This window comes from Crocodylus siamensis, chromosome 6 (genome assembly GCF_052110815.1).
Source record: "Crocodylus siamensis isolate JL-2025a chromosome 6, ASM5211081v1, whole genome shotgun sequence".
NCBI lineage: Eukaryota > Metazoa > Chordata > Crocodylia > Crocodylidae > Crocodylus > Crocodylus siamensis.
Genome location: NC_143400.1, coordinates 74653050 through 74669107, shown reverse-complemented (window position 1 = coordinate 74669107; position 16058 = coordinate 74653050). Strand labels below are relative to the sequence as shown.

General features: G+C 44.6%; 1 protein-coding gene across 1 annotated transcript; it reads left to right on the top strand.

The window, feature by feature from the left end:
- The first annotated feature begins 8914 nt into the window (after window positions 1-8914).
- Window positions 8915-13998, top strand: SSR3 (signal sequence receptor subunit 3). The gene is made up of 5 exons (XM_090054300.1): window positions 8915-9129; window positions 9236-9362; window positions 10886-10984; window positions 12770-12901; window positions 13453-13998. The coding sequence occupies exons 1-5, from the start codon at window positions 8988-8990 to the stop codon at window positions 13517-13519; spliced, it is 567 nt and encodes a 188-aa protein (XP_089910426.1). The 5' UTR covers window positions 8915-8987; the 3' UTR covers window positions 13520-13998.
- Window positions 13999-16058: the final 2060 nt, after the last annotated feature.

The following is a 16058-nucleotide window of genomic DNA, read 5'->3' as shown; positions in this document are numbered from 1 at the left end:
AAGCTTGTCCAACTGTTGCCAGAGACTCAGAGCTACATGGTGTGGTGTCTCACCACATTCTCCCTTCAGATACACTGATCCCAGCAGCAGTCCAGCTTGAATTGGCATGTAAAAAAAGGCAGATCCTGAGGAACAGTTTTGAGTGAGCTGAGATGCCTAAGGCCACTGATAACAGCAAATGACAACCCCAGGTAACAACAATGGTCACAGGTCAGGACTCAGAGCTTTCCTGATCCCTACCGGATTAGCCAGGAGATAACTATCTCAGAGAAATGGGCGCTATTACAGATATTTGAATCTGAACTGTATAAAACCCCTCCACACAAAGGCATAGGTGTAAAGGTGTGGAACTTGCCTCAACTGTGAGGATGGATTCTGAGACCATAATGAATAGTGAATATATTTGTGTACTCTGTGCTGTCTGTAGCTGCTGCTGGTAATTTTGTCTGATTGCTACTGTCTCAATAAATTGGTGTACAGTTCGGAGGAACTTGCTTTGGCTCTCTCATACTTCTCTGGATAAAATAAAAGCCCCCAGTCATGCTGGGTGTAACACAAGATCTCTTCCAACTATATATTGCTGCATGCCCTTTAGGCCGTGAGGCTTTAGCGTATTTAGAAAGCAGACCTTCACACAGAAAGGGGCTTAGAGAAGAGGTGCAAATTGATTCACTTCAATCCAGTGATCTCAGTTAAATGAAATCACCCCATAGAGAGGAATTCAGTCTGAAACAGCTGCTCTGAAAGGTGGGACCTGTTCCATTCATTCATCTCAGCGGCTGTTCTCACCCTATTCTTCCGAGCATGCCATTCTTTATACCTCACCCCAGGCTCAGACCTGTCACATGAGTAAGACCTAGGAAGAATGAAGTCATGACTGCCTGGGTAAATTGGTGGTGAAATGGTAACTGAAACCAAGTATTATTCTTGTGTCAAAGAAGATCCCTTTTGGAGAAGCAGTACAGAACAGATAATGAGTAATCAATAGCTAGGAAGATGCCAGCTAATGGCTGCTAAGCACATCAAGTGAAGTTTTTAACTTGGGAAGTTGTTTAAAGAGCAGCTATCAGTTAAGAGAAAAAAATAGCTACTTTGCGGTAACTGAGACAGCATTCCCTCTCTTTGTACCCGATTCAGTATGAAAACAGGGTGCTGGAACAGAGGTTATGAGCTCAGATAAAATGTGTTACAAGTTCGAACAAAGACACACCATCTGGAGGACACACCCTTTGCTGATGATCACATAGAAATAACTGAATTTCACTTCCTGCCTGATTTAGAGAGGGGAGTCTGAAAGGTGCTCTTCATAATGCAGCACATAAAAACATTGCTGGTACACAGAGGTAAACAGGTATGAGCATAAAGAATCAAAAGCTTTCAGGGTTGGGGCAGAGAAGGAGAGACTCATTAGATTTTCTGTGGGACTGAGATGGACAGACACCCTAGTGGATCACATTCTGCAGCTGGCTGGAATCAAAACAATGCTAACAAAGATAACGGGTCAGGTGACCCCAGTGAGGTGACTGTCCAGTATCCTTTTGAAGGTTTCTCGGGTAGGTGATTGCACCACCTCTGGAGGGAGCTTATTCCCATCTGGACACCCTGACCTTGAAGACATTTTTCCTAGTGTTAAGCCTGAAACGGTCTTCCAGGAGTTTGTGGCCATTACTCCTGGTTTTCCCCAAGGATACCCTTGTTCACCGAGCCCTTGATATACTCCTCTGATGTAGCAGTAAGCTGCTACCAAGTCTCCTCTCACAGCCTTCTCGTTTTTAGATTGAAGAGACTCAAGTCCTTCAATCTTTCCTCGTATGCCGTGGCTTGCAAGTCTCTGATCATATGGGTGGCCCTTATCTGGACCCTCTCAAGCTTTTCCACATCCTTTTTGAAGTGCAGTGCCCAGAACTGGATGCAGTACTCCAGCTGCAGTCTCAGCAATGCTGAGTAAAACAGAACAATCACTTTCTTGGTTTTGCTTGACATGTATTGGTCAATGCTTGCCAGAGCCCTGCTGGCTACAACATCATACTGATGGCTCATGTTCATACAGGTTTCCCTTGCCAACCATGGTTCTGAGTATCCATTCTTGGGGGTGGGGGAGGAGAAGAGGGTACAGTTGGAAAATACCCGCCACAGCCCCTCTGGCCCTACTCGTGCCTCTCACTCCCCACCACAGCCTGGCTGGTGCTCCTCACCCCCAACCCACAGCCTCTGCTCCCCCAGCCCTGCTGGTTTTGTCAATCATGGGAACTTTCAGGAACCTAAAACCCGTGTGGTTGGTGAGGGAAGCCTGTACTATGGTTTATTATTACCACTAGGTCCCTTTTAGTCATGGTGCTAGTCAGTTTGGGACCACCGAGCCTGTAAGTATGTCATCCCCAGATGGAGGACTTTACACTTCTCAATGCTGAACTTCATCTAGTTCTGACCTATCCAACTTGCCAGCCTGTCTAGATAAGCCTGTATCTGCAGCTTATCTTCACGAGTGACCACACTCCCCTATAAATTGGTGTCATCCGCAAACTTGACCAGTGAGCTCTTTACCCCCACATCCAAATCACTGATAAAGGTGTTGAAAAGCACTGCACCAAGCACCTATCCCTAAGGGACACCACTGGCCACTTCTCACCAGGACAACACAGATCTTCCTACCCACCTGTCGAGCAGTTAAGCCCACAATCCTCCAATTTTCCTATGAGAACATCATGGGATACCAGATCAAAGGCCTTTTGGAAGTCTAGGTATACAATGTTGACCTCCTTTCTCTTATCCAGGTGGCAAGTTACCTGGTTGTAGAAGGAGATGAGATTGGTAAGACAAGACCTGCCTGCAATGAAGCCATGCTGACTTGTGTAGAATCCTACCTTCTACAAGTGTATCGCACATAGACTCCATGATGAATTTTTTCAGGATTTTCCCTGGGATAGAAGTTAGGCTAATGGGCCTATAGTTGCCGAGGTCCTCTCTTCTCCCCTTTTTTGAAGATGGGCACAACACTGGCCCTTTTCCAGTCTTCAGGGACCTCCCCCCACCCAAGTGCCATGAGTTTTGGAAGAGTTTTGCCAGAGGTCTTGCAATGACTTTGGCCAGCTCCTTCAGCACACTTGAATGAAGTTCATCCAGTCCTGCTGACTTTTAAATGCCTAACTTTTCTAACTGATCATGCACCAGCTAGCTCACCGTCAACAGTAGGAAGGCAGTCATTCTCACCATGCCCATTCTGAACCTTATCTAGTACGATTTTCCCCTAGTCCGGTGAAATGCTGAAGCAAAGTAGTCATTCAGGAGTTCAGTTTTCTCCTGCATCTTGGGGTGCCTTGAACTCCTTTTATTGTTACTGTACCATGCAATGTTAGCACAAATCAGTTGGCACACAGGGGCGGGACCCTATGAGCTGGGGATAAGGGGCAAAGGGTGGGGGGGCAGAGGGTGTGCAGGTGCAGCTGGGTACCTGGCAGTTTCTGAGGCCAGGCAGCTTCTGAGGCCAGGTCAGGGTGCCCCCTGGTGTTAGGTGGGAAAACATGATTCAAAAGATAAACCCAGAGACCTCAAATAGAAACCCATAGTATTAAAATCTTTCTGCCCTGCTGTGATCTGTGCAACCAAATTAATTTTTTTTTTACTATAGAAAATAATAGAGTAAAAGCTAAGAGCTGGAATTTTCCAAGGGATGCCTTGAGTCTAAAAAAGTTGAGAACCTCTGTTTAGACCTATAACTGGGTGATCTCTCTAATGTATATAGTGTTAAGGTTAAAATCTCCCATCTGCCACAATGCAAAGAACCACTTATACTTTAGGTAGCTATGCACAAGAATGGGAGGGGGTAGGGAAAGCTGGAGAAGGAATCTTTACATGTCATGGAACAACTCCAGACCCATTTCATAGCAGCTACGGCAGCTGTGAAGCTCTGATAACCCTTGGGTCCTAGCACATGCTACCTCCACAGAGGTCCTCGCTCAGCACATCTGCTATAGCAGGTTTACTAGGTCCCTTTACTAGGAAGATTTCTGCACTTAAGGAATAGGAAAAAAAAGACTTAAATCAAGGTGGAAACCTCTGAGTAGTTAGGCAATCACTGGTACTGCTGCCACCACAATTATATTCTTTTTCAGCTCAAGCATGAAAAGTAATATTCAACTCTGGTGAGGCCATAGCTTCTTTCCAGCTGTCATGTTAATGATAAACTTTCTAGAGCCTTGGGAAATTAAGATTCACATTGAGGCAGACAAATACAACTCTGTTAAAGAACTGGCTGGTTTACTATTAATCACAGGTCCCAGAAGATTTTGCTTTTTAATCCAACACTGACCGTGCCTGCAGCCCACATTAACACAGATAAGCAGAGACAATGAAATAGACAAAACAAATCCTGCTGGGAAATAACCTAGCTCTTATAAAACAACTTCAGCTGTTCCAGTTTAGAGATTCAGAGGAAGTGGGAGGATGGCACAGCAGTGCAGGACATCTCTGAATTTCTAGAAGACTTACTAGTGTTCCTCATGTTTTACACCTTAATAAGCAACCTACTTTTTCTTCATATTGCAGAATTGAGGGCAATCATACATCAGCAGGCAAAACTGTGCTCTTGGATTTAAAAAAAATCAATCAATCAATCAAGGTGTCTTTGGTTTTTTGATGCTGGTGTGACCAAAGGATGAAGTGACTTTTAGCTACACTTCTGATTTCCTTTGTGATATTAAGGAAGTTCATGATTCATTGCCTAAAAACAGCCTTCCTTTCCCAGTTTATATGTATAAATAGAAATACAGTTCAGCCACATGAGCCTGGAGGTTTTTCACAGGCTTATGACAATGTGGGAACTAGATACTAGGCAAAAGTTAGCAAACACAGACTGACATGGAAACGTGTTAAAATTCCACCTTTACAGGAAAAAAAAATACATCTTTTTTAGACACCTGTTTTGCATGAAAATTCCCAGGTGGGAAGAAAAACTTTATTTGTGTTTACAGAAAATGGTAAAACATGGAGGGAGAAACCAACACAATGTTCCATATTTAGCATAAACAGCAGCAATTAACTCTTCCCCCTTACCATCTTATGAGGAATGTAAGTTTTTATTTTTAATAGCTCCATGGAATATGGCAAGCCTCCTGAAAATAGATTCCATTCACCTGCAAATAAATTTGAAGTGTTAAGTTCTTGTGGATGCAGGCATTCCTGTTAACTTCAATGATATTACTTGCATGCTAAGAGCACATTATTCACTATCATTTTATTGTGAACCAAGCTGAAGAAGTTCAAGAGAAGAAATGACTATTGGATCCTCTTATTCTTTGCATTAGTGCAATATCAGACAAGACTAACATCCAAACACATATCACCTATGTGCAGTTAGGAAAGAAAACGGGGAAAAAAACAAAGTCTAGATTATATGCTTCATAACTGCAAGCTTGCCCTGGAGGAACAGCTGGCCTTTGGCAGTTATTTGAATCTCCTTATAACCAATAATTTATCTACAGAAGCATTCAAGAGAACAATAGAAGGTTACATGTTATTTGCCAGAAATCAAAATACATAAGGGTGATTTTCCAGGTACTTAGTTCCCTCTGCTATGTGTTGAGTATCCTCTGCTCCACATGCCTTTGAGGTTGAGGCAGGCAAGGTTCTTTGAGTAGACATGATATCTTTTATTAGACCAACTGAGTAGTTAGAAAAAAGTTCTTGGCAAGCTTTCGGGCACAGTGATCCTTCTTCAGGCATAGGGAGTCTCTGCTGTTCTGAGACTCCAAGGAATTCAGGGTTGAAGGCGTTCAACTCTGATAGGATGCACTCAGCATGCTGCAGTGAGGCCCTTAAGCACAGCCAATAAACTTTAGTAGCTTTAACGAAGAAAATGATTGGTTTCTTTCCCCAATTTTTTTGTCAAATAAATCCAATATATTTACAGCAATTCCATAACCTTTATGGCAGCTTTGTTCCAAGTGGGGCTCTGCTTACAGTTACAGCCTGCCAGTGCCATTTAAAACAGAAACATTCCCATTTGTTAAGAAACTCTCATATCGTTTCACTGCCTGGAGGTAGACTCCTAGTCCATATTTCACTTCTAATTCAATTCCTTTTTCCACTGCTTGTTTATTTAACTTAATAAGTTATTTAACTTATTAAATACATCATAGCATCATCTCTCCCAAAAGGCAAGATGCAAGTGAAAAGTAATGAAATAATGGCATCTGGATTTTTAATAAAACTGTCTCCTGATGTATTTACAGGATTTGTATGAAAATACTAATTGTTCTAGGCAGGAAGCCAAAACAGAAATAGGGGCTGAATCTGTCTCAAATGTCTCAGAATATTTCCTTAAGACAAGCTTTACTGGAACCCCCTGCTAATTCCTGATTCTTTCCTTGATCTTGCACCTCACTAACTCATGTCACAGTGACCGTCTCTGTGCTGAATGCCACTGCTGTCAGAGCCTAAGAGCCCATGAGAGGAAAAAAAAAATCTCCTGGAGAGCAACTGAGACACTAAAAAAAAAATCTTTACTGGCCTGTGATTGATCCTGTATCCTTGTATCCTCTCTTTTTCCTGCATAGCCACTGGAGGATTGAGAAAATCAAACCCAAGAGCTCAAAGCTCCAGTAAGAGTCCTTCCATGCCCTGCAGCAGATGCAAAAACCCACCAGCTCAGCTATACATAATAACTCTACATTCAGAAAGCAGCTATAAATTTAGATCATTTTTTCAATCTTGTTTGTAGAAGGTTTAAGGCTTGTTCAAAGCCAACAGTTAGAGTTGCAATCTATCATATGCAATGAAGCAGGTATGGGATACGCACTTCCTTTAACACAGGCTGTTTTGACAGCAAAATACTATTTAACTGAGTTTTGGAGGGCAAGGCCAGGTCAGTACTTGGAAAATTTCAAGGACTTCATAGCTGTAGTTGGTTTTAAGCTGGTGTCACTCATCATGTGTCATTCTTCCATCTGAACAACACTAGACAGTGCTCTAGCAATTGTGCAGTTTGATTTTCTATATTTCAGTACCAAAAATAAAACAAAACAAACTGATTGCCTGTGTTCATAAAAGCCATGCCAGTTTTCATAAAGAGTTGGAGTTCAGGTTGGGGGGCTTTGGAATAACTCCCATCCTGGAATTAGATGCATCTTTTTTACCTAAATTATTTCTGCTCTATCACGATACTGAATTCTTTTCCCAAAGTCGTGTACAGCATGGTTATGTACTGTTAAACAGCTGTTGTGATTCACTGTAGAAGTGGTAGCACATCAGTAATTCGTGAAGTCCTTATATAAACTTGCCTCCAAAGAAGCATTACGAACTATAATAATGTGATGTTGGTAAAGTACTTTATGGCGCTTGGACAGAAGGAGCTAAAAGAACAAAAGAATGATTCAACTGAAATCCAAGGCACCTTCCAGAGATCTGAATTCATTTAATTATTTATATACAGGCTCAAATAAAAGTTCTTGTCTATGTAATGAAAGTCCTTGGTGTGGCAAGGTCACAACTCCGTTATTACAACAGTGCCTGCCCAACATGGTTAAAGAGTTTGGTATGCTCTTGTGGTATAAATTAACCCCCCCCAGCTCTACTTTTACCACACTTCTAAACCTAAGAACAGTCTTGAATTTTGCAGGATTTTATTCCCGTTCCAGAATATGACAAAGACGGGGCCTTGTCCCTGTGCTAAAAGAAACAAAAAAAATTTTTAATACCTCTGGATGTGACCATGCAGTGATTGGGTCCCAAACCAAGGTGTGTCCTGATCTACCACATGACGTCTCTCTTCTAGGGTCCAACAAACGGAATGAGTGGACCAAATAAAACAAATAAACCAAAGTTATCTGCATACCATACAACTGCTCTTACTTTAAAGGCCTCTACAAACTGGAGACAAAACCCTTCTAGGCCTCATCACATAACTGTGTTTAAAATGCTTTTAAACATGGCTTGTACAGTTACAGCAACCCACACTTGCAACATGATCTTTCTAGCCTGGCTGGATTTAATAAAACAGATTTATATACGCAAGCAGTCAAGGGAAGATAATCTCTCCAAATAGTGCTCTCTCTTCTGAATGCCCACAGTCCCGGGATGAGAATTGAATGTGACACGTGACACTGCTGCAAAACGCATTCAGCAAACAACTGAATGGGATAAGTGCACGCGCACAAGGAACAGCACAGCCAGGCGCTGCAGCCCAACGTCAGAACAACCCGGCTCTCCACCACACTCGAGTCACTTCTCAGCGTCACCAGCTGTTTGGGACAGGAAGTTCCCTGACCCCTTACATTCACACCCTGCTCAGCCAGGCAGAGACACGGCACTATTCACGGATATTTCGTTGCTTCGTTGTTTCTTTTATCAAAGCAAGTGAAAATCCCCATATTCACGTTCTCTCTTGCTTGAGTAATCCTATTCTCGCAGAAATTTTAGGGTGCCATCTCGCGGACAAGGCGGTATTTGCCAATACTGACTCAAACGCGCACTGCAAAGGAGCGGGCCGAACTCCGCGGGGAAACCACAAGGCACATGCTAAAAGTGTCCGTGAGCAAACATCCCTATGGGGCCGGCAACAGGACTGCCACGCAGCCGGCAGGCAGGAACAGAGAAGCCCACGTCCCGCCACCGACACGCACGGAACAAAACGGCAGCAGGCCACTAGGACGACACACCCCCTGATTTGCATAACCACCGCTCATTTGCATACGGCCCACGGCGCGAGGCCCTTGGCTTTGGCCCCGCCCCCTCTCAAGGCAGCTCGGGGCAGCCAATGGCGCGACACCTCCCGCCCCGCCAATGGCGTCCACGTAGCCAGCCGGACAACCCGGAAGTACCCGCGTAGCTGTGGCCGCGTCTGGCTACCCGCCGCCTTACGTCACACTGGGCTCCTCTAGCGGCCCAATCGTGGCGGGCGGCAGTCGCGCGACCCCGGAAGCACTGCCCGTCAGGCCCTGCGCGCTGACGGGGCCTTGGCGCAGGCGGCATCCGGCGGTCGGCGGGTTTGCATGATGGCTCCGAAGGGTGGCAGTGGGGCCCGGCAGCAGTCGGAGGAGGACCTGCTCCTGCAGGACTTCAGCCGCAACCTCTCGGCCAAGTCCTCGGCGCTCTTCTTCGGCAATGCCTTCATCGTGTCCGCCATCCCCATTTGTGAGCGCGGGCGGCGACGTGGCATGGGGGGGCATGGAGAGGTGGCGCGGGGGAGGGGGTTGTGGCATGGCGGGTCTCCTTTGGCTTGACGAGCCTCCCTCCGCAGGGCTGTACTGGCGGATCTGGCACATGGACCTTGTGCAGTCCGCGGTGCTGTACAGCGTGATGACCCTGGTCAGCACCTACCTGGTGGCCTTCGCCTACAAGAACGTCAAGTTTGTCCTCAAGCACAAGTAAGTGGCTGTGGGTGTTTGTGCGAGCAGGGCCAGGGTAGGGCAGCTGCTGCAGAGAGGAGCAGATTAGGGGAGCGGAGCTGGAGCCAGGCCACCCTCCCCATGCGCTCGTAACTATTGCTGCAGGCCTCAACCTCGCAGAGCTTGAAGCACCTCTATGTTGCGGATCTGAATTGAGCAGCCCCCAAACTAATCTGCTTAGTAAAGGGGCAGCTGCCTTGCAGAGCAGTGCCACAGTGGGCTGGACTCCAAATTCCTTTGCTGTTGTCTGCTTTTCTTCTCATGCTTGCTGCAGTGGAGGGCAGCCCAGGGCGCCCCAGCCCCAGCTCCCCTGTTCGAGAATGACTGATGCAGTGTTATTTCTGTGCGAGTGGGCAGCTCCCCAGGTGAGGGTGCCTGATGCCACTGTGCTGCTGACACCACCTGGCCTGCAGCACTGACTGAAGGGCTTATGGGGAATCTAGTAAGGCAGAGGCTCTTGAGGGCCAGTCCCCACTCCTGGTGCTGCTTGAGGTGTCTCAGCAAACCTCTGCTGTGCCAAAGCTCAGTATAGGTCCGAATTGAAAGAGCCCTTGGTTTTGGGAGGGTGGGGTAGAGCTGACTTGGGTTTGGAGCTGCTTTTCAGTGCCTTCCCATTCTCTTGTGATGGCCACTGAATTGCCCTTGGTTCCTGACTAAACTGATTTTTTAAATACCCACGTCTACTTTTCAGCTGGTGAGTTCCTGACCAGAGTCAAACTGTCAGCTCCCTTTTTAGATATTCTTACAGTTTTACTTTACATACTGTAATGGTTTTCACTAGGGGTATCGAACTCACCTGCATTGCTGGGCCAGTTGCAGATGGTAGGGCTCGTCATGGGCCAGATCCAACCTGGGGCATGTGTATCAGAGGCAAGGGATCTAGGAAGTGGGGACCAGGAGCAGGGTTTTTCTTGGGGAGGGATCCTGGGGGCAGTGGCAGCCAGTGAGCCAAGCTCACCACTGATGGCCATGGCATGCAGGGCTGAAGGGCCCTGAATTCTGTGACAGGCCACATCCTGTAAGGTCTGGTAGTCTTGCAGGCCTTTGTTTGACACCCCTCATTTACACTATGCAGCAATACAGAAACATAGATTAGTTTAGAAGTGAGCATCTTCAGCCAAATGAATAATTGCTGCCTCAAAACAGCAGAGATGACTGTAGGGGGTTGCAGGGCCTGGGGCAAATCAGCTTGTGGAAGGTCCCTTTAACACTGTGAGGGGTGGGACTGCAGCTGCTTTGCCTAGCTCTGGGGGGCCTGGGATGGTCACCCTGATTCCTCCCCCCGCAATCCCCAGGACAGCTGTGTGTAACAGTATATACACTGATTTTAAAGTTGTTGCCTATAATACATAAAATCACAAGAACTTAAATTGGAGGGCAGGAAATGTTTGCCCGTTTGACAGCCATTTGACCAAATGTTTTCACTTGCTTTTATATTCCACTTACTTCATTTTTTTCTATTTTAATTATGATGTGAATGAATTCCTTACATTTCCTTGCAGAGTAGCCCAGAAAAGAGAAGATGCTGTTTCCAAAGAAGTCACCCGCAAGCTTTCTGAGGCAGACAATAGGAAGATGTCTCGAAAGGAGAAAGATGAGAGGTAATATTTGATTCTTGTTATAATGTTTTATGATGTATTCAAGGCTTATGTTAGAGTATTACACACTGTCTCTTGCTTTGTGACTTGCCAAGCCAGGGGTGGCCAACCTGTGGCTCTTCAGAAGTTAATATACGTCTCCTTGAATCTTTGCACAAGCACACAGTGACCAGCTTCCATTGGTCACCATGTGCTTGTGCAAAGATTCAAGGCGACTCATATTAACTTCTGAAGAGCTTCATGTGGCCCCGGAGCCACAGGTTGACCATCCCTGTGCCAAGCCATTTGCAGTCAGTGAGAGTTTATAGGTGAATACAAAGAGCCCGCAGTGAGGTTTTACTGAGGTGAGGTACAGTTGTAAACTGAAACTCTACTCAGTACGTTACAATACTATATGCAGCATTAGTACTAATTATTACCACAAGCTGCGTCCTTGAATGAAGGGAAAAAAGCCAAACCCAACATAAGGCAAAAATGCAGCTTCATAATAGCTTTCCTAAAATTAAGTCTGAAGAATCCATTAAAAAGTATTAGGGGTGCACCAATAAAGATTTTTTTTTGGCCAGCATGGCTGACAATTAACCAGCCATATTGGCCGATACCAATATGATAGCTAGTTTATAGGATTGCAGCCCTACAGCTTAGAGAGCAGCATCTGGCTGGTAAATCTGTGGCGGGAGAAGGGGTGGGGGGGAGGAAAGGTGCATGGGAGGGCAGGGCATATTGAGGCCCTAACGGTGAAGGAGGGAATGGGGCAGAGGTAGGCACTGCCCAGGCAGGACGGTGAATGTGACCCTGGGGCCAGAGTCATATTTGGCCCCTACCATGCCCCCCCGCTGACTTACTGGCGAGATGCTGCTCGCCAAGCTGTTGGCCTGCATTCCTGGCCATGTGCATGCGGAATTTAGTGGTGACATTATCGGCTACACTGGCCCAAAAAAGCCAATTGCTGATAATGTTAATTTTCCTTTTATTGGTGCCAATCCAATATGTGACCGATATATTGGTGGACCTTTAAAAAAAAAAAAAAGGAAGAAACAAAAGAAAAACAAAAACATGCAGAGCAGTTGTTATTGAGAGAAAGTGATGATTAAGGGCATTTAAGCATAAACAGCTCTCAATTTTTATTTAATACCTAAATATTTTGATGATGTGTGTATTTGGGGTATTTTTTTGCTAGATTAAAAACAGCTTTAATACTAATGACTCTTTGGAAGTGTAGAGTACCTCTGAAAATCAAGCCATTTATTGAAAGAACAAGAGCCCTTAAACCTTGCCAGCCATACTGATACCATTTGACAAGTAACATATCTTCAGTTCGTTAATAACTTGATAAAAGTTTGTGACCTTTTGGGTAGGTGGCTGAGTATGACCCGTATATTAGAAAAGCCTGATTTGTAGCGTACAGGAATAGGTTTTGTATTCCTTCAAATAATTTGAGTACTTTAACTGAACTCAGAGTAGCAGCTTGTAGGTAGTTAGGGTTGGCATGCCAGCATATATGAAATATTATTACTTGAGATGCATCATAAACATGCTTAACACCACAGTTGACTTATTTTTCAGTGCCCAGGAATATGATACCATTTTGGCTTTCGGAAGCCCAGCACCCTATTCATGAGAATTTGTTTTTTAGTGAGAGATTTCCCAGGCTTTTTTTTTTTTTTTTTTTACTGGCGCTGTATAAAGAATGATTCTTTTGTGAAAGGGTACTGCAACAGTGGTGTATTTGTTCAGATTTGAATGAATCTAGAAATGTTTTAAGACTCTGATTATATTTCTGTATAGAATTCTGTGGAAGAAAAATGAAGTTGCAGATTATGAAGCTACAACATTTTCCATCTTCTACAACAACACTCTCTTTCTGGTCTTGGTCATCATTGCTTCATTTTTTGTGCTGAAGAATTTCAACCCCACTGTGTATCCTTTACTATTTCATAAAAACAGTTTGAAAACTGCTACCATAAGCCTCTCCTTGATAGTCATGTAGTTTCCTAATTGTTTGTGGGTTTGAGGGTTTATTTGATTGCATGTAGAGTTGACTATACTTCTCTTTGCTGACTTTGGGACATTAGATAAGAACATCAAGCAGAGCATACCAGGGCACCTTCCCATTGTATATGCATGTGGCTTTGGAAGTTTCAGAGGTATTGTGAAGAAGGATGGTATAGAGAAACTGTCTGGGTATTGACAATTCAATTAAATACAACTATTTGTAAAGTAACAAGAGGCAGCTAACATTTATACAGAAATGTCTTAGTGCCAGGAATATATTTGGGTTTGATTTATTTCAAAATAGTCTCCGTCTTTAAGCCTTCTTCAGGCCATGGTATTTGTAGTATGTCCTAAAATTCCCATCCAGCTAAACACCACTTCACGTGCTGCTTTTCAAATTACTACTGAACGTTTACTTCGAAAGTGTTGTGTTTTGGCATTTACAGAAGTTCAAATCCTTAACATTTTCCCTACAGAAACTACATTCTGTCTATAAGTGCATCATCTGGACTGATTGCTCTGCTCTCTACAGGATCCAAGTAGACAAAGCAGTGACTAGATGTTTGTACCTGTGGGTGGGTTCAGTTTCATTGCAAAGACTTGAAGGCAGGAATATAAACATTTGCTTATAGGCTGAAAACTTAAGGGATTTTTACAGCACAGTGTAAAGTGAATGACAAAAATATTTTTGTTCTCCTAAGATGTTCTGGTGGATAGTTGGAGTGGATCAGCCTTTTTTTTTTTTTGATTAGCAGAAAAAAGAGCATGTGAGACATGTTAATAAACTGAACTCCTTTGAAACACTCTGTTACCACAATTAGGGTGACTGTCTAATGTTTGGAGTTTCAATAAACCCAATTGGGCTACACAGGATAGCACAGAGAATAGTTCTGCTTCAAATAAACAACAGATTCTCTTTCAAATAATGCCTCTTTCTGTACAAGAGCTTCTCTTCACTTAGAAAAAAGTGACAAATCTCCCACTTTATAATTTGAAAGTTTTTAATAAAAATGAAAATAACATCCTGATTGTAGTGGCCTCTATACTCTTGATGCTATAAACTTCAGGAAGCACAGGGGGCTTCCAGTGGCAAAATGTTAGTAGGGCCTAGTATTTTATGCAAGCCTCCCTTTCCCTGTGGAATTGTGTGTTTGAGTAAAAAGTTACACTCTGGTTTAAATCAGTTCCTCATTTTAGCAAACAACCTTGATATAAAACAAAGTTTAAATTCTATTGGCAGTCATTCTGAAACTGGAATAATTGATATTTGCACCTTTTATCTCCAAGAAAATCTGGAATCCCAGAAAGATAGCTGGTTTACAGGTCAACATTGAATCCATACTGCTGTCCCCTGGCAATGCATAGGGGGTGCACATGCACCCCCTGAGTGTGGCAGTGCAACCTCTACAAAAAGGTGCTGCTGACACTTGCAGCAGTACCTGTGAGCGGTTGCTGCTTGCCACCCCCCTGCTGCTGACACCGCTGGCAGCAGCTGCAGGCAGTCAGTGATCACTGCTGGCTGCCGCTGCCAGTGGTGTCTGTGGGTGGCTGCCAACCCTTGGTGCTCACCACCCCCACCCCTGCCACTGTGCTCCCACCACCATGCCTGCTTCTCCCCAGCCCCACCAGTCACTGGGGGTATGTGTCATTCATGCTTCTGTTTTTCACTTTAGTTGGGTTTTCGTGCTAGTTCACTAATTGGCAGCTTCAAACAGTTCTTTTCTTCCCACACAGAAAAACTCTTCGTGCCAAAACTTACAGCTAACATAATTAGGATATTACTAACCCTAAAAATGTGCATAGGGAAAGGCTATAATAGAGCATGTATAATGCTGAAATAGGAAATGGGCTACTGAACTGAACATTTGTAAACATATTTAATATAGGGCTGTGCAAAATTTTACCAGCAGTTTTGTTTCAACACCGTTTCTACTTGTTTTGAGCTTGAAACCGCGAAATAGAAATGAAACAGAAAGCTTCTAAACAGCCTCGAAATGAAGCGAGTGTGACTGTCATCCTTTCCTGAGGTCCCTTCCGACCCCAGTGCTCTGGGGGAGGGATGGAAAAGCTGCAAAGGCGGCAGCATTGTTTGAAATGCCCTGCTTCCTGCCTTGGTGTCAGTTGAGGGAGGGCACATCTTAACGTACACACGCTGTCACTCACCCATGTCATGAGTTTTGTCTGTCAGCAGCTGGAGGTGCAGGACCCCAGAACCCCTGCACCTATCTCTTTGACAGCTGGCAGGCTTCTTGGCTGCAGCAGGGCCTAGCAGGCCTGCAGTTTTAACCCCCCTGTCCCCCAAGACAGACATAGCCCAACAAGCACCCATGTCACGAGTTTTGCCTGCCAGCAGCCAGAAGTGCAGGGCCCCAGAACCCCTGCACCTATCTCCTTGAAAGCTGGCAGGCTTCATGGCCTCAGCAGGGTCTATCAGGCCTGCAGCTTTCACCCTGCTGTGCCTTAACACATAGGGCTGTGCGAAATGTCATGAGTTTTGCTGGTCTGTAGTTTGAGGTACAGTTTTCCCCAAACCCCTGCTCCTATCTCCTTGAAACATGGCAGGCTTTGTTGCCTCAGCAGGGCCTAGCAAGCCTGCAGTTTTGACCCCACTGTGGCTTAACACACATGTGACATAAGATTTTTGCTTTCAAGACTCTGAGGTGCAGTTTCCCTGAAATCCCTGCACCTATCTCCTTGAAACTTGGCAGGCTTCGTGCCCTCAGAAGGGGCTACCATTCCTGCAAGGTTCATCCAAATCAGGCCAGAAATGACAAAGTTATATATAGGCAGTTTCAAGTTTCCCCATTATAGCCTATGGGCGAAACGTTGAAACCTTACAAAACGAAATGGAACAGCAGTTTTGAATCAAAACGAAATGCTGTTCCATCAAAACGGAATGGTGCCATTTTGCACAGCCCTAATATTTAACATTAATATTTATAATTTATTAAACTGAACTGCCTGCAGATGCAGAGCTTCCAGTACACAGTCTGAGAACGATGCACGTACTTGGTCTGGCTTCCTTACAACATGCTAGTTTTGCTTCAAGTTTTATAAGGAAAAAATACAACCTTCACAGTGG

Coding starts and splice junctions, on each gene's coding strand:
- SSR3 (XM_090054300.1), top strand. CDS start 8,988: ATGATGGCTCCGAAGGGTGGCAGTGGGGCCCGGCAGCAGTCGGAGGAG. Junction 10,985..12,769: donor CGAAAGGAGAAAGATGAGAG/GTAATATTTGAT, acceptor ATTTCTGTATAG/AATTCTGTGGAAGAAAAATG. Junction 12,902..13,452: donor AAGAATTTCAACCCCACTGT/GTATCCTTTACT, acceptor TTTTCCCTACAG/AAACTACATTCTGTCTATAA.